We start from the raw sequence: 22500 nt of genomic DNA, 5'->3' as shown, positions 1-22500 counted from the left end.
GGCCACTGAAGGACCGACACACCCATAATTAACTAGAAATGGGATAATTTAAAAAGGAAGAAGATAATGGATTGAAACAACATTTGGCGTTTAGACACCATCGTAAATCCTTCTTCCTGGGACCATAGCTCCATGATGTCTGCCAGGAGATGAGATCCAACCTGATGGAGTAGAGACACTGGTGCTGGTCAGTGTGGATGGAATTCTTTGGCCGTGCTCCCATAGTCAGGTGGGGCTTATAGTCCCAGAGGGGAAGCGGATTGAGGAGAGTTGAACCAAGTTGCAATGAATACAACAGGCTGGAGCATGAAAGAAGGATATATATATATGTGGCGCTCACTTGTAGTCCTGTTTAATACCTGAAGGGGCCTGACAGATGGAAGGGAGGGGCCTGCAATGAACAGCGTTGGCATTTGAATCGAAAGGGACTGCTAATTATTTTGAAGGAGAATGTAATTCTGTGATTGTTTGACTTTTTGCTTAAGCTACATTTAATGAGGTACACCTGCCTCTTACACCTCTGTGATAAAGGCCTATAGTGTATAAGATAAAGACACATTTAGAACTCCTCCATGTATATTACAGGCTAATATAAGTTTACATTCAATGCAATATTCAATTCAGTTCAAATTCTACTCAGTGTTTATTTATTTTGAGCTACTTTATTTTGTCCCTTGGCTTGGCTGTCCCATGGCACTAGACAGGAATCCTGCAAGCGATACGTTGGAGTCTTCATTAGATGCCGTTGGTTCTATGCTCATCGCTATAAACAGCTCCCTGGCCGCCCGTACCAGCTGTAGCATTGTTGATAAGTCCCCCAGCTACAGCTGGGCTGGGGCTCTGCTCTTCGTCGCAGCAGAGGAAGGGGACGGTGGTGGGCGCACCCTTCTCGGAGCTCTGGCAGCTCAAAGTCACATTATCACACACTAAAGAACCGGTAGTTAATACAAACATACCAAGATTTAAATTAATGTAACATATAATGACTACCGAGATGGGTTAGGACTAGTCCAAGTCCAAGCCATTCTATCGCTGGTTTGATGAACTCATTCCTATTCCAACCATTTCCCCACTCTTTCTACTGTACACTACTCTTGTTTCGTATCAAGACATTTTTACATGAAAATGAGATCTAGCTACAGCTTAGAGTGGCGTGGCCGCTTGGTGCCTCACAATTGACGTGGTCCTTCAGATATAGCCCGATGGGGTTCCTCCGCCAGTGGTGTCTGTCTGCGTCTGGCCCCCCGTGTTATCAGCTCGCCGGGCCGTATATATAGCCAAACGCCCAGCACGCCACAAGGAGGGCTCTAATTTAAGATTGTTACACACTAGGGCAATGTGGAACTCCTAACTTCACACTCTGCTTACAGTTGTGTGGTTCACATCTCCAAACCCAAGCCAGGACTATATTATACACCCGCTGCTAATGAGAGAAACACACGGCGTAGCTATTTCTCTGCTCTTTCTTTCATTATCACTCTACCTCACCCTGTCTGTTTCACCTTGTGTTTCGCTCCCGTGCTCACACCATGGCTGACGTTGTTTGGGGCTCAACGCTGGGGTTTTTAAATAGCCTCCTAGCCTGGATCAGCCAGCCCAAAAAAGGCAGAAGGCATCAACAGGGCCCGTCGCCGCCCCCAGCCACCCCCACCCTCACCCAGAAATATCACTCTCCATCCCACTGGAAATACCCTTTTTTCCACCACATTGAATGGTATTTCGGCAGAACATGAAGAAATATCAGAAAGCCACAGTAAAGCCCCTTAGTCGCATATATTCCCTCACATAACTGGAAGCGTGAAGAAGTTGGGATTTGTTTACCTTTAGATGTGTTAATGTTTTAAAAAAGGAAATAACTTTTTTTCTTACATGACCACCTTACTAGTATTTGATCCCATGATCAACAGGATCAAATGCCATTTAATCCCTCTTAAAGTCTCAATGTGTGACTTGAGTCACAATGTGTGACTTTAGGAAGGGTCAATTTACTTCTTCAACTAGCTCTTAGCTTCAAATGACCTGGAAGTATCTGTAGTCAATGCTGATCGATAGTGCTTTCAATGTTATCAATAAAATCATATCTGATATATTCTACAAATAAAGAATACTGGTCAGCCAGTAACACTCTGTCAGCCAGTAACACTGGCTTCCATTCACTCGCCAGCCAAGCTATGCTTGTACGCATCACACAGCTGCACTGCCAGCTGGAATGGACAGAACGCTGTAATGGAGTTTTTGAAATTCTGAACTAGGAGGGGCTCAATCTAACACATTGTGACTTTAACGTGAATTACTGAACCATTGGGGCTGAGTTCTGCTTCGAGGAGGCCTAGAGTTAGCCTGTGAGCACAGGGTTTGAACCCAGGACCCTCCACCCGTACCTCCAGACTACCCTGTCCCTGAGAGGCAACACGTCCGATTGGGACTTGTAAGGGGAGTGAGGAAACCTGTGGCTAATCAGTACTTATGGACGCTGTTCTCCCCCAGGATCCTTGTGGGGGCCCCGCGGGCCGCGGGCCAGGGGGCCCAGCAGGGCACGCGGCCCGGGGCACTGTTCAGGTGTCCCATCACGCCAGAGGAGTACGACTGTGAGCGAGTGGACATCGACGGAGATGGTCAGTGAGCTGTGGTCTCAGCCCTGGACTGGGATCGATGTGCCATGTTTGCCACTGTCATGTTGGATCCAAATGTCACAAAAATGCATCTGTGCACACAATGTATGCATCCCTAAATGTATATCATGGCTCAAGCCTGATACAATAAGTTGATTCTTGTCAGCTGTCCCATCTTTGACAGTAAGGTGAAACCGACTATTCATGCAATTTCTAATTCCTGCATGGGATAAACATTGTTTAATTGATTTATTGATTGATTTGTCTTCTAATTGGGCGAGTCATACGTGATTCAATGTTGGTTGTAGTGGAAGAATTGCAAACATAATAGTTTATATGACAATTAGAATTAGTGTGCAGGAATGTTCTTTTTAAATGCATTCGTATGAGCCTTTCATAATAACCCCTTGGATCAATGTTCCTCCCCAGTGAGTCTGGACAGAGAAAGCAAGGACAACCAGTGGCTGGGAGTCACAGTGAAGAGCCAGGGCATTGGGGGGAAGGTGGTGGTAAGTCCCCCCACATAACAGCACCACAACGCAGCCACAACAGTGCTAGGAGTAGAGCTAGACCAATGACACATCGACACGGCCACTTTCTTTGTGCTCTTCCTGTAATAGAAACTGTGGGTTTAAATTATGTTTATCTGGAACCCTAACCACTTGTTACCAACATATGAGTCGTAGGACGGGAATATCTGTTACTTTTTCTGGATTAAATTATTCTAAATTCCCAATGGTAAAGCAGAGCTCCGTTTTAACTCTCTCTCTCTCTCTCTCTCTCTCTCTCTCTCTCTCTCTCTCTCTCTCTCTCTCCCCCCCCCCCCTCCCAGACCTGCGCCCACCTGTACGAGCTACGGCAGCGGGTGAACCAGCCGTCGGAGACGCGCGACCCCATTGGCCGCTGTTACGTGCTGAGCGAGGACCTGACGGAGAGGGACGACCTGGACGGGGGCGAGTGGAAGTTCTGCGAGGGCCGGCCCCAGGGACACGAGCAGTTTGGCTTCTGTCAGCAGGGGCTGTCGGTCAGCTTCACCCCCGACAACAACTACATCCTGTTCGGGGCCCCGGGGACTTACAACTGGAAAGGTAATGGCGGCCGATTCGAGGAACAATGGCATATATGTGTGTGTGTGTGTGTGTGTGTGTGTGTGTGTGTGTGTGTGTGTGTGTGTGTGTGTGTGTGTGTGTGTGTGTGTGTGTGTGTGTGTGTGTGTGTGTGTGTGTGTGTGTGTGTGTGTGTGTGTGTGTGTGTGTGTGTGTGTGTGTGTGTGTGTGTGTGTGTGTGTGTGCTTGTGTATATTTGTCTGTATGTGTGTGTGATGCGATAGATTTGTACATTATTTTACTTATCTGATGTTAACAGGTCAAACATATTAACTATTTAGCATTTTTATTCTTGAACCTTATCATAGGACTCAGAAGAACTCTTTGTCCGGAAGATGGCTTGCCATTTGGTGTTAGATTTTCTACTTTCCAGCAATGTTTGAAGTGATTGTTTGCATGTGAATTATTTTACGCCTACCTCTGCCGTCAGACAGTCAGACTTTACTTCTAGCAATGTGCATACTTTGATCGATTCATAACAGATAATGATGGATCCGCAGCATCATCAAGTCTTAAAATCCTACATTTGGACTAGTATCAAAAAACCTTTTTACAAGCAATTCTCCTACTGCTAACCAAAAGACAAGCCAGATACAAAAAGCAGGGATACGGTAAACTGCCAATCTGTAAGTTCTTTAGAGCAAACTCACTGTTCGTGCCATTGAGTTCCTTTCATGGGATCATCATTGTCTAATTGATTTATAATTCAATCTGCTAATTGGAAACAGTATACATACTGATCAATGTTGGTTGTTCCATCAAATAGTGCCCGGGCATTGCTCTGGTGCATTCAATCACTATACGTCTGACATATGGTTCAGCCATATACAGGAGCACAAGCCATCAATCTAACTAAGAAGGTTTACTCTACATTTAGCATGCCTCCATTTGATAGTATATTCTATAACATAGCTGGATTTCCTCTGTAAGGCTATAAAGTCATTTCAGTTATCTTACTGGAAAACATTTTCATGAAAAAGCTCAAATAACGGATACTTTATTCAATTTATGTTACATTTTTGCTTACCATGTATTTTAGATTTTGTATTGCTGTATTTGCATGACAGTTTTGAGAGAATGAGTGTGTGTGTGGTGTGTGTGTGTGTGCGTGCACTGCATGAGAAACAGAGTGCTTTGCTGTGCCTTCACATCTTTGAATTCCAGGCGAGATGCGAGTCCAGCTCATCAACCAGAGTCTGCTGGATCTGGGTTTCTATGACGACGGGCCCTATGAGGTGGCCGATCAGAGACAGCTGAACGCGCGGCTGATCCCTCTGCCTTACCATAGTTACCTGGGTAGGATCCCTCCTCTCTGCTGACCGCTGACCGCGCACAGAGGAGAAGGACAGGGCCGGGGGGGGAAGGTTGACCTTTAACCTCTGTACCCAGAAAATAACTTTAAGCTCACATCCCAACGCTGGGATTTGACAGTCGGGCCAAACTGGCTCAGACTGGCTTGAGGACAGTTGTTGGCTGATCTGTTTATGACTCACCAGGGTCTAGAGCCGACTACTTTTTTATACTGTCCCTGAGTATTACTTGTCCAAACATCTGACATATATAATATAGTGTCACATTGAATCTTTTACACTGATGATCACATGATGATGAACAAAAAGGAAGAAACATTTTCAGTTCTGCAAGGGCGAGGCAGCCACAATGCATTCTGGGTACAGTCGGAGTATGAATTGTCAACCCCTCCCCCCATCCCCATGTCAGTGCTCAGTGGCTTCAAGAGGAGAGCCACTAAGCCCCGCCCCCTGACTGAGCACCAATAAAACCGGCAAGCCATCTCACCTGCACCTCCTTGTCCCCCCCCCCCCCCCCCCCTCCTTTATTTTCTTTCTTCATCACCCTTTTACCCCCACCATTCCACCACCCCTCCACCACCCCTGCACTGCTCTCTCTCTCTCTCTCTCTCTCTCTCTCTCTCTCTCTGTCTCTCTCTGGTCTGGGCCACAGGGCTCTTGTTCATGGCTAGCCCCTTCGAAGATACGCTGCTGTACAAAACGCAGGAGCCCTCCAGCCGCTCCACCTTTGAGGACGTAGCTCATAATAGCTACCTAGGTTTGTAGACGTGACGGGTGTCTGTTGTCTCCCGACCGGGGCTGACTGGGCTTGTGGTGGTGTTGTCCGACTGTCTTCTCCGTCTCATCCGTTTGGTTTCTCTGAACTATAGTGTGTTTAAAGCCAGTCGATAAATAATTATACCACCATCCGCTGATATGAAAAGATAGCCATTGTATTACTGTTTCTTCAGATTAAACATAAGTTAACTGTTGAAAACATAAGTCCAAATTTGTGAAATACATGCATACATAAATACGAACGCAATCCCTTGGATGATGACTTGACATCAATCAAATGGTTGTCTTTGAGTATTGCAGCAGGGTGTGTGTGTGTTGTGTGTGTTCTGTTCTCCGTCTGCTGGTCTCTGTTGTCGTCCCGTCCGTCTGTCCCGCCCGGTCCGTCAGTCAGAGGGCATGTGTCTGTCTCTCGTCTGTAAACAGCTCTCCAGGGCACTTGGTGGTGGCGGTGGATACCTCATAGGTGTCAATCAAATGTCTGCTTGTGGTTTGCTAACAACATTGGGAAGTTAGTGCATTAGTCAAATAACATTAGTGAGTTCATTAACCTCGGTGAGTAGATCAGCATGAGTGAGTCGATGAAGCCCTCTTCCATTAGCTAAAGGGGACCAGGGACGACCTCCAAAAGAGTGTTATGGCTGTGGGGAAGGAGCATAGCCCTCTCTTAATAACCCTTTACCTTCTATGGTATGTGTATAATTATCGCTGAAGCAAATATATTAATTTATACATATATATTAAGTATTATTCCCGCCTGCATCGTCTTTTGGTTTGAGTGATTGTTTTGTCTAGTTTCTTGGCATCGATAATCAAGACCTTTAGTGGCTCTCTATTAAAAAGGATAACGTACCTTCCAGAAATGTCTTTTTTAAAGGGCAAGTGTTTCCTTTGCATTAACAGCGTGGTTCCAATATCTCTCTTATATCTCCCCATATACTCCTCAAGATTCCCCGTTCATTTTACGCATAAAGTTCCCCAGTGACCTTCATCATGCGTTTAATAACTTGCATACCATCATCAATTTCTAACCCAATGACAATGAAACCCTCATTATTTTTTTATTCATGACAGAGCAGAGGGACAGCTATTACTGATACATCCTCATTATCATTTATGATACTACACAAGCCTAAAGTCATCATGTGGTAGCCTTGTAATAATGGTCATGTTAGGTGGAAGCAATACCACATCAATGCATAGCCTTAAAGGTGCACCTGTACGATTGGGACAAAATAGGAGGCCAATTGTAGTTTAATATATTTTAATAATAGCCCTTTAAGCCAAGTGACCTATTGTTAGAGTTGTACTCAGTCTTACCATACACACAATCAGAGTTTAACCTATTTCTATATTGCTGTACAATCAATTGGTTTCCTCCCGTTTTTCTCTACTGCCTGTAATTGGACAATTTTAAGGTCACAGTTGTCCTCGCGAGGACATTAACGACATGGCCACCCTCCCACGGCCTTTTAAAAACCTTTGTGGGAAACAGGCCCTTGGTTTAACAGAGGCCTGGTCGCGGTCGCCGGTCGCAGCACCGTGTGTTAAAGTCCCACCCAGAATAGCACCATGTCCCAGAGCGACAGTGACTAAAGAGTAGCAGCTTCTCCATTTAAGGTCGAGTCGTTTCCCTTTCTCTTTTACGGGAACTGTCATGGCGGCCGTCGCATTCCACACCTGCCACCCCTAGAGCTGCTCTCTTGTTTGTCTGTCGTCGTTGTCTCCTTCATGGATATTAATTGTGCATGTTTACTCTTGACTAACGACCCCTCCCCCCAACCCCCTACCTCCCCTACCCTCCCTCCTCTCTTGGTTACCAGCCCTCTCTCACTTCCAACACTAGAGAAGCAGCCACTGCATGCCCTACCATAGGTTAAGTTTAGCTCCCTTTTATTTCAACAAAGTGATGTTTTCCACAGCTTGCCAACATACTGCCAACATGTCACATTTGCATTTCACATCTCTATCCCCACGGCATCAGACAGTTAAGCATTCCCTCACCAGCCCCCTCGCCCACAAGCTCACTTCCCACAGTCTTGCTGCCTACTTTATATGCAAACACATGATTACACTCTCCCATTCAAACAGGTACACGCACACAAACAGACACAAACACAATCAGTCACTTGATCAATGTCCCGCCACTACGTTTTCATCACCAGTGGCAACCGGTACTTTTCAGTGGCACCATGAATCTCAGGAGACAACAGTGAAGGCCCAGTATATCTTCTTCTATTTCACTTTACTACAACCCCCATTTGCTCTTCCCAAATGCACACAGACCCACAGCTTCTCCCCCTCCCCGGCTTAGACCTCTACTCACAATCGCAGTGCACCGTAGACGGTGGATATTTAACACCGCACTGAGTTTGGCATAAAATCAATAGTCACTTAAGGCACACATTTCATTAGTAAGGGGATGATTAGAACTACATGCAATGCAGAGGAGAGATGAGGCTTCTGAGCCACATGGTCAATACTGACCCTTCCTCTCTCTTCATCCTCTCACACGCACACTTTAACACACACACACACACGTACACACACACATACTCGCTTTTCTTTCTTTCACTCTTCAATCTCTCTCTCTCTCTTTCTCTCTCTCTCTCTCTGTCTCCCTCACTCTGTCTCTCCCTCACTCTCTCTCTCTGTCTGTCTGTCTCTCTCTCCCTCACTCTGTCTCTCTCTCTCTCTCTCCCTCACTCTGTCTCTCTCTCGCCCTCCTTCCCTCACTCTGTCTCTCTGTCTCTCTCTCTGTCTCTCTCTCTCTCTCTCTCTCTCTCTCTCTCCCTCTCTCTCTCTCTCTCTCTCTCTCTCTCTCTCTCTCTCTCTCTCTCTCTCTCTCTCTCTCCCTCTCTCTCATTCTTACCCTATGTCTCTCTCCCCATCCATCCCCAGGCTTCTCGGTGGACTCCGCCATGGGCATCATGAGCCTTGGTGAGTTGACCTTCGTGGCGGGCGCTCCCAGGGCCAACCACACGGGGGCGGTGGTGCTGCTGCGGAAGGACAACGTGTACCGCCTGGTGCCGCAGCACATCTTCTGGGGGGAGGAGCTGGCCTCGTCCTTCGGCTACTCGGTGGCCACCACCGACCTCAACAGGGACGGGTAAGTGGTACACCAGCTTCCTAAACAGTAGCAGCCGGTGGAAATGGGTGGGAAATTGCGCCCGAAAAATCCATTCAACTCAGAGGTAACGATTGGTGGTTCAGTGACTCCGCCCACTAATGGGCTAACCATGTAATTAATATGCCCATTAGCGACCAGGGTTCGATTCCCTCCTGCGGTCGTACCCTGCATGTCGTTCCCTCTCTTCCCAAACCCACTTTTCTCTTCTCTCGTTAATCTCCAGTCCATATAGGAGCACAAAGCCCATACAATTACACATATGTTCACAAAACAAACCAAAGGATAACAAAGACATATACTTTATCAAAGATTCCACGTCGCTCTATCTTTTGGGTTTTCCTGTTTCTAACCCTCCCTGATTCCTGCCTGCTCCCGACCTCCAGCTGGACAGACCTGATTGTGGGCGCCCCCAACTTCTTTGACCGCAAGGCGGAGATCGGCGGGGCCGTGTACGTGTACCTGAACCCCTTCGGCCACTGGGACGACCAGGCCCGGCCCATACGCCTCAACGGCACCTACGACTCCATGTTCGGCATGACGGTCAGCAGCATCGGGGACCTGGACCAGGACGGATACGGAGGTCGGCATCATGGAAACTCTTTTTCTCTTTATCTAGCTGTCTGTATCTCATTACATTGGGGCAGCTACCACTTCAATGGATTTGAATTGTTATAATGTCAAGTAGAATTAGTGTTGAAATGGAATGATATTCATCAAATACTCTCCCTGTGTTTGCCTTTGTTTCCTTTGAGGTGATACTATAACTGCTGTTTTTCTTCTCTTTCAAACTTGGGCAGACATCGCGGTTGGAGCGCCGTTCGATGGCGACGGCAAGGTGTTTATCTACAGAGGGTCCGATGCGGGCATAGAAACGAAGCCAGCACAGGTGAGTGCAGAACACGACACAACACGCACACCCGCTGTGATGAGGTGGGGCATGACTTGGTTAAGTTATGAGAAGGAAGAAAGGGAGCCCATGAATGGATTGTGCTATTCAAAGCTGTGTTGGTTTTAATGGATGCTCCTTGCTCTTCAGGTCTTGGACGGGCGGGACTTTGACGTGAGGCGCTTCGGCTACTCCATCTCTGGCGGTCTGGACGTGGATAAGAACCAGTACCCGGACCTGGCTGTGGGTTCTCTCAACGACTCGGTGGTTCTCTTCAGGTGAGGAAACAAGAAGAAACATGATCACACTTTAGTTTTAGTATCATTTATGGTTTAGAGGCAGACTTTGATTTAATTAAATCATAGTAGTTAATTTGTGTCCCAGTACATTAAAGAATCATTTAAAACTTCTAATAACAAAGTATAAAACAGAAATGTACCCAAATGTACAAAAGCAACATATCAACGTGTATTCCTACTGCTATACAGTACTCTGTTCTTTGTTTTTTAAAACTTTGTCGTGAAGCACTTAAAGTATACCCAGTATTGATTGTATGCCTTTGATTGTTCTCAGCCTCACTTAGAAGTCTCCTTGGATAAAAGCGTGAGCTGTTTTTAATGCCTTCTTCTTCCATTGATGTGCTGGTTGTCCTTGCTGTTACGGTGGTGTCTCAGATCCCGTCCGGTCATCCACGTGGTCAGGGACCTTTCTATAGAGCCTCAGAACATTGATCTGGAGCAACGCAACTGTCAGGGCAGGGATGGAGTCTGGTAGGAAAACCGAACACAAATCATAAAACTACTAAAAAAACAATAATAAAATCAGGTATTTCTATTGTCTATCAATATGTATTCAACTCTCTGTCTAGCAGCTAGGTATCTATCCATCTCTCTTTCTGACTGTGTGTCTGTCTCTCCCTGTCTCTCTCTGTCTCTGTCATATTCTCTGTATCTTTGTCTGTGTCTCTGTCTCTTTCGTCTCTCTCTCTCTCTCTCTCTCTCTCTCTCTCTCTCTCTCTCTCTCTCTCCCTCTCTCTGTTTCTCTCTGTTTCTCTCTCTGTTTCTCTCTGTTTCTCTCTCTGTTTCTCTCTGTTTCTCTCTCTGTCTCTCTCTCTCTCTTTCTCTCTGTCACTCTCTTTCCTATTGATGTCTGTCTGATATATACTGTATGTCAATCTGATCAATAAGTATGGGTTCTCTACTTCCCCTTAAGGAAATTATGAAATGAAACAAATCAAGATAAAATCAATGTCCTATTTGTTTTCCAGCGTGGAGGTGAAGGCATGCTTCACCTTCACAGCCCACCCAGAACACTACTCTCCACACATCAGTAAGTCTCTACACGTCCCCTTTAAATACACCACCACCACTCACAACACCTCTCCTGCACAGTGGACTCAACACTATTTATACACAGTATCTTTAACCCTGGATTAACCGTGGTTAGGCATTATTTTAAGGCCAGGGCTCCAGCTGTGTAATATAATATTCCCTTAGATGATGTTTACATATTTTCCATCCCTGGTGCTCTCTCTCTCAACATGCACTCTGTGTGTGTCTGTTTGTGTGTGTGTGTGTGTGTGTGTGTGTGTGTGTGTCCTGACATTTCTACCTCTCTTCGCCGTTGTTCTCTCTCTCTCTCTCTCTCTCTCTCTCTCTCTCTCTCTCTCTCTCTCTCTCTCTCTCTCTTGTCCACCCCAGCTCTTGTGGTCCACTTTGAAGCTGACGCAGAGCGCAGGAAGCTGGGCCTGCCCCACCGCGTTAACTTCCTGGGTCGCAGCTCGCTGATGCCGGAGTACACTCAGACAGAGGAGGTGGAGCTGCACAGACAGAGGCACCCTATGTGCACCAGCGCTGTGTTCCAGCTGCACGTGAGTCACACGCACCTGATGCATCGATATGAAGCTGATGAAACAAGAGATAAAATGAAGGTTGAATTGACACCCAGCCAATAGCGCGCCAGAAGCAAGAGGTTGTGTTGCAGGTTTTATGTTGTCTTGGTGAACTTGATGACAAAACACGTGTGTACCAGGGTGACTGTTGCTGTTTTGTTATCATTATGAAGTCAAAAATATAGATCTGCGTCTCCAGATTCAATTAGAAGACCACCCATACAAACAAGCCATTTACAGTGCAATCCACACACATGGACGTTCATGGTTCACGCACTTTGACCAAAGCCTTATCGTTCCAACGGACCAAAACAAGCACTCTTCACCTCCTGTGGTGACCTATGACCTTTGAAGGTGTCTCCATACAGGAGAACCTGGGGGACAAGCTGCGGCCCATCTCCCTGGCCATCACACACACCATCAAGCCCGTCCCGCCACGCAGGCACTCGGGCTCCAAGCGGCTGGAGAAGCTGGCTCCCATCCTGAACGTGTGGCCCTCCAACACCCTGCACTCTGAGGTCAGCGGGACGGATTGAGATGGATGGTGTTCTTTGTCTTTCCCTGGAAGTACCACGAGGAATTTAGCTTCCTCTAAATAGCTGTGTGAAAAGCTCCCTTCATTCCGACCGGGGACAGCGTCCTTTTTAAAGACCTTTATATGCATTTTGCATCGCCCACTTAGAACAATTGAACAATTGGAGGCCCAAGCACTTTCTCACACATTTATATATACGTTTTGAAACCAATTGAAGCATGCTAACCAAAATGTGTGTATTAGATCCAAACACAAAACGGCACAACAATATCCTACACAACATCACTGAGGCTCGGGCAGATTGGTTTAAGAGAAGGAATAGGATTCATAATGGGTGCATATTATATATTCCTATTACATTTTTCTCCCCACAGGTTAACTTCTTGCGGGAGGGCTGTGGCGATGACAAGATCTGCCAGAGCAACCTGAAGCTGAGCTACCAGTTTGGAACACGACCTCTGAACTCTGACCTCTTCACCCCTCTGCCAAAGTTAGTGCCTAACACAACCTGCCGTTGAAGGGTAGAGATGTAATGTAACATGCTGTTGACCTGAACACGGTTGCCTGGCAACCAAGCACGCAGGGTCTATGTAAATGAGATTGCGGGTGCATGCTCGTGAATGCATTAAATAAATTGCCATAGCCGTCTATCGATGGATGCTGCATGTGTTTGACCATGCTCTCAAACCTTGGTTTTTAGTTTAAGTCTCTTGGCCATTAGTATCTGCTAAAATAAAATTATTTTATTTTTATATAATATTTTATTATTATTATTCTATTCATCAAGTTATTATAATTGCTAATGCAGAAAAATAGTCTAGATCACCAATACAGAATTTGTTTCTGAATCCTTTCATTAGCATACATTCATGAATGTGGATTTGTATAATTGATTTACCCATGCTGTGAATTATTACATTATTCACATTAACAGTGTTTTACTTATGGAAAAAATAATCAATATATTCAATAATGCATAATGTCAATAACTTAACATACTATATGCAATAATGTTCACCTCTATTCTCAATGATGAAGACATTTACATTTTAGACATTGAGCAGGCGCATTTATCCAAAGTGACTGACAAAGGCTCTCACACACATCAACGGCATAGTCAACCATGCAAGGCAACTGGCAGCCCGTCGAGAGCAGTGAGCGTTAGGTGTCTTGCTCAGTGACACCCCGACACTCCAGCTAGGGGGAGCCGGGGATGGATCGGACTAACAACCCTCCAACCCCTCTACCTCTGAGCTAAGCCAACCCTATTTGCGCGTTCATTTCCACTAGGGTACCATTTATTCGTATTAGTGACCTGTATTTCTGCTGTGACACCCACATTCCCTGTCTGGGATAAACAAAGCGCATCTTCTCATCTTAATCCAAAATCCTTTCCCTTCCTGTCCCCCTTCCCCCTTGTGTCCAGAGACGATGAGGGGGTGCAGGTGTTCTCCATGACGGACCAGCGATCGGTGGTCCTGGAGATTACCATCACCAACTCCCCCTCGGACCCCCAGGACCCCGACGAGGACGGAGACGACGCGCACGCCGCCCAGCTGCTCATCTCCCTGCCCCCCACCCTCTCCTACATGGGCTCTCGCATCCCGTCACAGGTACCCCCGTTACAGCGACACACACACACGCACACAGACACACTACGGAAGGCCCCAAGGGTCACAACATCTAAGCTTTACAATACAAGGCAGTAACCTCCACAAGCGAGTCTTCAGTGTGCAAGAGCACAGTAATATAGTTTGACTCCTCAAATCATGGGTTTAATATGCGCATGACCGTGGATTTGCTATTTAAGGTTTTAGCATGCCACCTAGTGGCCACATATTTTAAGGAATAAGCAGTCCTGTAGTAATGAAAAAGACTGCATTCTTGTGAACAAAATCTTGTTCACAACATTTTTTAACAATCATCAAACATTTAAAAAAATTGCGTGAAATAATGTGTTTTTAACCCTTTGAAAAAATAAATAATAACAATGATCATGAAGTCCTTTGTTCACTCCTGATGAAGTTGGATTGATTTTGGTTTGGTTTCTTATGGTCCCAGTCACAAGTACGATGTGAGCTCAACCAAAATGGCACCCAGACTGAGTGTGAGTTGGGGAACCCGGTCAAACGAGACTCTACGGTAAGGCAGTAACCATGGAGAAGTTTCCTCTTCAATGTGTCAATGTATTTGTTATTCGATGAGGAAGATGTTGAAGTATAAAATAAATTAGATCCCTTATTAATTACAATCACAAAGCATATTAAGTGAAGTTGATGTAACTGTTTGTCATTGCCATTTGATTTATGTAAATTAAGAAGTCACCATGCATTATTTAAGATTCTTACACACTTGCTAAAAATTCCTTCAAATTTTGAGTAGTATTTCAATATATTGTAATGTTACAATGTTTCTGGACAACAAAATAACATTTAGATTTTTTTTTAGATAAAATTCTCCATCATTTTAGGAACTTCCAATATCACCATAGAGACAACCGAGCTCAAAGTTGATCTCCTTTTAAAAACGTAAGAATCTTTTTACATTTTCAATTTGAATCAACACTATATCAAAAAGAAAAAGATCTATATAAAATAATGCAATATACTGTACTTTTAATACTGCAAACACAACCCAAAATATCTTGATCGGAAACGTAAATATCCCTTGTTCCTTTCGTATTGGTTTTCAGAATCAGTGAGCAACCAGACCTGGCGCCAGTCAAAGCGCTTGCTAAAATGGTGATAGAGCTCCCCCTGTTGGTCAGTGTGTAAGTACACCCTCCAAAACCTCTGCTAATGGCCTCTTTCCCTCTCTTTACAAAATAAATGTCGTCTATCCATTCAGCCACGGGATAGAGAGAGACACATTGTTGGCGAGGAATGCTTATGGAGCTAGTGATGTCATGTTGCTTCTTTGATCCGACTGGACAGGGCTGTGAAGCTGTGCCAGTATGTGCTTCTGTGAGAGACTCTCATGTGACCCTGTGTGTGTGTGTGTGTGTGTGTGTGTGTGTGTGTGTGTGTGTGTGTGTGTGTGTGTGTGTGTGTGTGTGTGTGTGTGTGTGTGTGTGTGTGTGTGTGTGTGTGTGTGTGTGTGTGTGTGTGTGTGTGTGTGTGTGTGTGTGTGTGTGTGTGTGTGTGTGTGCGTGTGTGTGTGTGTGCAGGGTGGCCCGTCCCCACCAGCTGTTCTTCAGCGGGGCCGTGAGGGGCGAGAGTGCCATGTCCACGCTGGACGACGTGGGGAGCCCTGTGGATTTTGAGTTCACGGTGAGAGCTTTGAGAGTGTGTTGAGGGTCAGCTGTTACCCCAGCCGGCAGCAACCCAAGCCGGTGACAACAGTCTCTGCCACGGTCAGGTATAGCAACAGTAGGGTTGTCAAATAGGTTGCTTGAATAAAATAAAATTTGGGAATTTAGCTCTTTTCAAAAAGCGACTCACAATACGTGAATTTAAATACATTTCATCAAGGAGCAGGTATGGTTAGGCACCTTGAAGCTTGACTTTAGGGTAATTTGGATTTGAACCAACAACCATCTGGCTGGGAGTCTTAACACCCTGATTGCTAACTAGACTATCCTGCCTTCCAGTCCTGCTAGAGGTATCAAAAGTACACCATACATCTAAATAAACTAGGGGCCTATTGCTTGGTAAGGCACAGAGCATGCAATCTTTTAGAACGCGTGACTTTCGTACAAAGTCAATAGGGATTATTGACTTTGTGTGTGTGTGTGTGTGTGTGTGTGTGTGTGTGTGTGTGTGTGTGTGTGTGTGTGTGTGTGTATGTGTGTGTGCGTATTGTCGAATATATCTTACATTCGGGTGGGATACTATATCTATCTATTTTTACTGCTATCAGGTATCCAATCCAGGCCAAGAGGTGCAGACGCTGGGGTCAGCCTTCCTCAACATCTTGTGGCCGTATGAGTTGGCCAATGGAAAGTGGCTCCTGTATCCTGCCAGCCTGAAGTTCGAGAACCACCCGGACATACGCTGCACCTCGTCAGAGGATCTCAACCCGCTGAAACTCTCCCACAGCAAGGATGTAGAAGAGGCCCTGCAGTCCAAACATCTGAGGGTAGGTGGAGGGGTGCATTAAGTTCCTTTAGTAACACCAGCCAATCGTAAAGTAAGACAATTATGCCAAACCTATGATATTTATATAGTTAACAGAAAAATAAAGATATATTGGTACGTTCTTCCAATTGATTTGGAAACTTCAATGCAATTGAACGACATTGTTTTGCATTTATGTGTATTTTTTTAAGTAGTAGCATTGTCTTGCAAATGTACCTTACACTTGATGGTTCTGCTTTAACCCCTTCATCACTGTGTCTTTGTCTGTTAACCTTGTGCATCAGGCGGGGAGGAAGAGCCGGTCTCACCCTGAAGACGAGGGTCATGGGGGCCAGGTGATGACGAAGGGCAACGCGGGACGGACCACCCCGGCGGTGGCTGCCTCAGAGCGACGAAAGTCCCTCAAACTGGTAAGATGAGGCGGAGGGACCCTTAGTGAACAAGTCGGCACACACGCACGCACGCACGCACGCACGCACGCACATACACACATACACACATACACACATACACACACACACACACACACACACACACACACACACACACACACACACACACACACACACACACACATACATTATGCACGTATGCACAAGAATTCAATACCAGATTTTCTGCTACACATTGATCACATATTCAGCCACTAATCTCTTTATCTCTCTCTTTCTCTCTGTTACCCAGGACTGTCTGTTGGGTTCTGCACGATGTGTGCTCTTCCGGTGCCCCCTTTATAGTCTGGCCAGTCAGGCTGTCCTCAAAATACACGCCAGGCTATGGAACAGCACGTTCATAGAGGTAAGAGAAGGCCTTGCAAACACATCAGCTAAGACCAGACCAGAACGTCTTCCCCCCTCTCTCTCTGTCCCCTTTCTCTCTCGCTGTGTCGCTCTCTCTCATGCACACCATCTCTGATCATTTCTCCTCATCCCTCCCCTTCTCCGTCCCTCCATCCCCAGGAGTTCCCATCCATCAGTGCTCTGGAGCTGGTGATCCGGGCCAACGTCACGGTGAAGTCCACCATCAAACACCTGCTCCTCAGGGATGCTGCTGCTCAGGTGGAAACCCTTATCAGACACACAACATCACCTTCCCATCGCGCTGATGGCTCTTTCACATTCAGCCACTTAGGCTATCATTTAGGCTTCACAACCTTTTTCGGAACCTTATGTACCGTCACAGACATCAGTACGGCTCAATACCAAGCCGCTTTCTCAATACCAAACCAGACATGTTATATTATTATGTTCAAAGAAGCTTGAAGAGGCGTCCTTCTGTTAATAGATCAGCAACGATCAATATGTTATATTGACAAATTGAAGGAACCCTGTAGGCTGATCATAGTCCCTAACCACTAGATTTAGCGGACACTTCACTCCAAAGCCACTCCCAGCCAAGGCTGAGAACACTCAAGGGATACAATCAATACGGGAGCAACTGGATAAATTGAGTGCTGTACAAGTGCAACTAAAGAGGGTGCTTTGAATGAATCAAATGGTGATCAGATGTTAGATTGCAATACTATGAGATTAAATGTTCTGCTCTGCAGACTTTACGATGGAGGGAGCGAACTATAAAGTGCAAGACCCCTCGTTGAGGTAGACTGGATGTTATTTTGAGATGCGAAAGCACAGTCAGATCCGACGTTGGGCCAAGCCAAAGCTGGACACTGTGGTGCTGTCAGGAGAAGCTTTGGGCATACAACGAGTGTGAGAAGGAGGCTATTCTGCCAGCTTCCACATTCTGCCCAGGACACTGAGCTAGCCAAGGGGACGTACAGACATATTCTTGGCTTTGGCTTAATCCTCATCTTCCCACATACTTAGACAGAATTAACTCTCTTTAATTCTTACACAAAATGCTTAGTGTATAAGAATTGTATTAACTCTTAACCACTCATCTGCGGTTGAGTGGATCTGCGGCTGCAATTACAGTTACAGCTGCAGATAAGTACGACGCAAACGAAAAAACACGTGCTAAGATTGTACAGAGATCAGACATAGCCCAACCGATTCAGTGGTGGGTCAGCCAATGTTAGCTGATCACTGCTGTGTCTAAAGCCCATGAAGCAGTGTGTTATTGAGAGGGGCTTTGTGTCGGACCTACAGGTTCCAGTGATGGTGTACCCAGAGCCCGGCCTGGCCGACCAGTACCAGATCCCCTGGTGGATCATCCTCATTGCCGTGCTGGCAGGCATCCTGCTGCTCACCCTGCTGGTCTGCCTCCTGTGGAAGGTAAACTGATCCCAACCCCCGTAGTCATAGTCATTTACACATGGATATACACTGCATCTCTCTCTGTCTCTCTCTCTGTCTCTCTCTCTCTCTCTCTCTCTGTCTCTCTCTCTCTCTCTCTCTCTCTCTCTCTCTCTCTCTCTCTCTCTCTCTCTCTCTCTCTCTCTCTCTCTCTCTCTCTCTCTCTCTGTCTCTGTCTCTCTGTCTCTCTGTCTCTCTGTCTGTCTCTCTCTCTGTCTCTCTCTCTGTCTCTCTCTCTGTCTCTCTCTCTGTCTCTCTGTCTCTCTGTCTCTCTGTCTCTCTCTCTGTCTCTCTGTCTCTCTGTCTCTCTCTCTCTGTCTCTGTCTCTCTGTTATTGGCTTGAGTCACGACTCGCTGGAATCAATGGTCATGAGACATCCGCTGGATGATTACGTCATGAATGATCGAAACTTACACTGTCTGAGCAAAGTAGAAGGGGTTCAATACAAGTTTAATGTAGTATTAGCATTGATTACATTAGAACTAGGTCTTATTCACACTTGATTAGTGTAGACAAGATTGGGTTCAGATTCCATCCAGTATGGTTGATCCTTCTCATTAAATCTGCAATGAATAGCTATTCATATATTTTATAAATATATGTTTCTCGCCCAGCGCCCAGCCAGGGAATTTTCTATAAGTCCTCATATTATTATTGTTATTATAATTAGCTACTGCAACTCAAGCCACACAAGGTGTTAATGGGAAACCTTACATAGTGTAGGTTTAATGGTCCATATTTTTAAAGAGCTATTTCGAATAGATCACCAGTTCCTCTCAATAGCATCACCTCATTCCTGCCACTCTCGCTAATCTTTTCCTACAGTTACTTATTTTTGTGTTGTTTATTTCTCTCCCATTCCCATTACCATTTATTCCTTCAATGTTCATTCTGCTGAACTATTTCCCTTCTTTTTTTTTCTGTGTTTCCCACCGTGTCTGTCACTCTCTCTATTTCCTATCTCCTTCTCCACACTCATTATTTCCCTCAAAAATGTCCTCGTCTTACTGTTTATTTTAAATCATTTCACTCTTACATTTACCTCTTTCCCTCTCTCTTCTCAATCCCCTCTATACTATCTGTTCTTTCTTTCCCCTCCACACTGTCCCTCCTTCACCTCCTTTCTATCTGTCTTTCCCCTTCACACTGTCCCTCCTTCACCTCCTTTCTATCTGTCTTTCCCCTCATAACTGTCTCTCCTCCTCCGCCTCCTCCTGCTCCATCCTGCCTCAATCGTCCACACCGGGGGGGTTGTTGCTCTTCCAGTGTGGATTCTTCAAGCGCAGCAAGCCGCGCCGCCACTTTGAGACGGAGTTCTACCGCGCCCACCTGGGGGTCCAGCCCTCGGAGGCGGAGAAGCAGGCCTCTGAGCTATAGGGTCACCCCCACCCCCAAAAATACCCCCCCCCCCCCCCCCTTCCTGATTTTCTCTGGCCTGCTCTCCCCTCCCCCTTCCCCAAAGCGGTAAACAAGCCTCCCCCTCCATTCTCATGGCTTTGGTGGTCTTGGTGTGCGGAGTAGGGGCATGGTGCGAGTGCTTTGATGGCCGGTCTGGGCTGGTGGTCAGTATGGCCGCCGGGCGGGGAACAGAGGGCGAACAGACATTGACTAATGACACACTGTTAGATACTCAGAGATTATTCATGCACATTTCAGTTATTGCTACAATGAGACAAGAATGGTCAAAGTAAACAACAATAAAAGTGTTAACGATATGTTTCACCACACTGCGTCCTTGCTGGGCCAGTATATACAGACACAAATTTCCAATCAATATCCTTCTTGGCAGCGTTCGCCCCTTCTTCCTCTCCCTACCTGTGGGCCCTCTGAACACCGCCCAGACCTCTCACGGGACAGGCCGTCCAGAAAGCTGTTCTGCTTTGTTTTGCTGTGTCTGTGGTTGACCTGGCAGTGTGTGTGAAGACTTCTCGCCCTTTTTTCTTTTGACATACTGGCAGCGGTTCTGAGGGGTCCACTTCACGTGGAGTTGTTCCTTCTCACCACTTATTCTCAACCCCTTATCCAATACCTCCCCCAGCTCACTCCTAGCTTTCAAGCCCGAATAACAGTGTGTATGTGCAATCTATTCGAGCGCTGCCTCCAGGTGCAGTGTTCTGTGTTTCTCTGTGTGTGTATTGCCACGTGTATATGCTTTCCACACATTGGCACTTTTGAGAGTGGAGCGTGCGGTTCTTCTCAATGAAACTAAATTGTAGTGTAAAGCATGTGGCTGTGCACTTTTTCTGTCCGTGTTTGTACAACAGAATAACTGCTTTCTGCCCTCTGCTCTGTGTTTAATAGATTGAATAGGTTGGCACATTCCTGGAACACCTTTTACAAACCTATATGCCCTTTGAAGCACAACAGAGTTGAGATTAATCACGAGATCATTCGGAGCATTAACATATGTCGCCCTTCCTCCTTTCTACTTTGGCTCCGGCCAACAGTGTGGCTTTTTCCAGCGGGCCCAGTACAAAGACAAGGTGCCCCAGTATCACGCGGTGAAGATCCCTCGCCAGGACCGACCTCAGTTCTCCACTGAGAAGCCGGGGCCCATCCAGAAGAAGGAATGGAGTACCCACTGGAGCGATAGCGCCTCCTAGCTGACCCTGTGTGCACTGCACCCCACACTCACCCCTGGTTGAGCTGCTGCTGACGTCCCCTCAAGACAACGATCGACTTGTAAAGTGAACGGGGACCCGATGTCATCACCAACTGACTCTGCTCATCGTACTGTAGCAATATTAATGGATTCAATGTGCGTTATTTCGTGAGCTGGTCTTTCTATCTTCTGCCTTCTTCCTGCATTCACACACACTCACACACACAAGCACACACACATACACACAGAGTTGCTGGGCTGAGGGCTGGCATTTGATGGATTGTCTATATTTGCACTGCGTTTCTATTTGACCATTTAAAGTCAATAATGTTGAGCCTCATGAATCAATACTCAAGAGTGTAGCTCACTCAATGCCTCACAGCCTCCAGAAGAAGTGCTGAAATTGACTTCATACACACACCCCCATCAATATTTAACCGAATCACACACACACACACACACACACACACACACACACACACACACACACACACACACACACACACACACACACACACACACACACACACACACACACACACACACACACACACACACACACACATAAACACATCCACAAACACACACCCACACCCACACTTCTATGGTAGAAGGTTTAATTATGCGAGGGGCGAAGTAGTTCAATGTGACCAAGAAGCCACAACCTGTGAACACAACCTTCTTTCCTTAACTTCTGTCCAAACAAATCTAAAATTGGCTAAACATATTTTTTATATACAACATGGCTTTAGCTTTTTAATGACATTTATGTAACATGGGAAGCGTTATCAAATGGTTACAGATATAAGCTGTAATTCAAAATACCAAAGGGCTGTGTTTTTGGTTAAGGCTGACAGGCCACACAATTGTTCTGTTTATGTGAAATTATTTTCAGATACACACAATGCCCATCAGAGTAGGAGCCAGTTTTTTCAATTTAATTTATGGTTATCAAATATAGACAAACATATTTTTTTCTGAGTGAACTTGAAAAAGATCAGGGGAAACGCAACGCTGCTCGCAAAATGTTGACGGTCTATGACATCTGCTAATCTGCTAGCCTGATTAGCTTCGGTGACAAATATATATACCTTTTGGTTTATTTGTCGTCTTCGAACAGGTAATGTTAGTCAAAGGTCGATGAAGGTTCATCAAAATAATATGATTCATACTTTCTATAGAAAACATACCATATTCCCACATATAGTAGTGTAAATAAATAAAAATATGAAATGTACGAGGTTTCAGATAACCTGGGCGTTTTTGTAAAAGGGGATGTCATCCCCTTTGTAAAAAGAAAAAGACTTTCATCCAATTATTTG

General features: G+C 45.8%; 1 protein-coding gene across 4 annotated transcripts in view; it reads left to right on the top strand.

The window, feature by feature from the left end:
- Nucleotides 1–22500, top strand: part of itga7 (integrin, alpha 7) — a 37520-nt gene that overhangs the window by 13921 nt on the left and 1099 nt on the right. Inside the window, exons 2-25 of one of the 4 annotated variants that reach the window (XM_056605938.1) lie at nucleotides 2488–2615; nucleotides 3042–3121; nucleotides 3445–3700; nucleotides 5681–5785; nucleotides 8704–8911; nucleotides 9316–9512; nucleotides 9730–9818; nucleotides 9969–10096; nucleotides 10493–10588; nucleotides 11086–11147; nucleotides 11519–11688; nucleotides 12078–12227; nucleotides 12619–12734; nucleotides 13671–13857; nucleotides 14306–14386; nucleotides 14693–14772; nucleotides 14937–15014; nucleotides 15411–15513; nucleotides 16103–16321; nucleotides 16605–16730; nucleotides 17005–17118; nucleotides 17280–17378; nucleotides 18429–18554; nucleotides 21024–22500. The exon at nucleotides 21024–22500 is cut by the window's right edge and continues 1099 nt beyond it. In XM_056605938.1, coding sequence (XP_056461913.1) covers nucleotides 2488–2615; nucleotides 3042–3121; nucleotides 3445–3700; nucleotides 5681–5785; nucleotides 8704–8911; nucleotides 9316–9512; nucleotides 9730–9818; nucleotides 9969–10096; nucleotides 10493–10588; nucleotides 11086–11147; nucleotides 11519–11688; nucleotides 12078–12227; nucleotides 12619–12734; nucleotides 13671–13857; nucleotides 14306–14386; nucleotides 14693–14772; nucleotides 14937–15014; nucleotides 15411–15513; nucleotides 16103–16321; nucleotides 16605–16730; nucleotides 17005–17118; nucleotides 17280–17378; nucleotides 18429–18554; nucleotides 21024–21179 — 3154 coding nt within the window. In that variant the 3' untranslated portion in view covers nucleotides 21180–22500. Of the gene's footprint in view, nucleotides 1–2487; nucleotides 2616–3041; nucleotides 3122–3444; nucleotides 3701–4882; nucleotides 5015–5680; nucleotides 5786–8703; nucleotides 8912–9315; nucleotides 9513–9729; nucleotides 9819–9968; nucleotides 10097–10492; nucleotides 10589–11085; nucleotides 11148–11518; nucleotides 11689–12077; nucleotides 12228–12618; nucleotides 12735–13670; nucleotides 13858–14305; nucleotides 14387–14692; nucleotides 14773–14936; nucleotides 15015–15410; nucleotides 15514–16102; nucleotides 16322–16604; nucleotides 16731–17004; nucleotides 17119–17279; nucleotides 17379–18428; nucleotides 18555–19842; nucleotides 19977–21023 lie in introns of those variants that run through there. The other 3 variants (XM_056605937.1, XM_056605941.1, XM_056605940.1) reach the window with 3 other exon arrangements.

This window comes from Gadus chalcogrammus, chromosome 13, assembly GCF_026213295.1.
Source record: "Gadus chalcogrammus isolate NIFS_2021 chromosome 13, NIFS_Gcha_1.0, whole genome shotgun sequence".
Taxonomy (NCBI): Eukaryota; Metazoa; Chordata; class Actinopteri; order Gadiformes; family Gadidae; genus Gadus; species Gadus chalcogrammus.
Note: the sequence above shows the minus strand (reverse complement) of the source record. Positions and strands in the feature narration are given on the sequence as shown.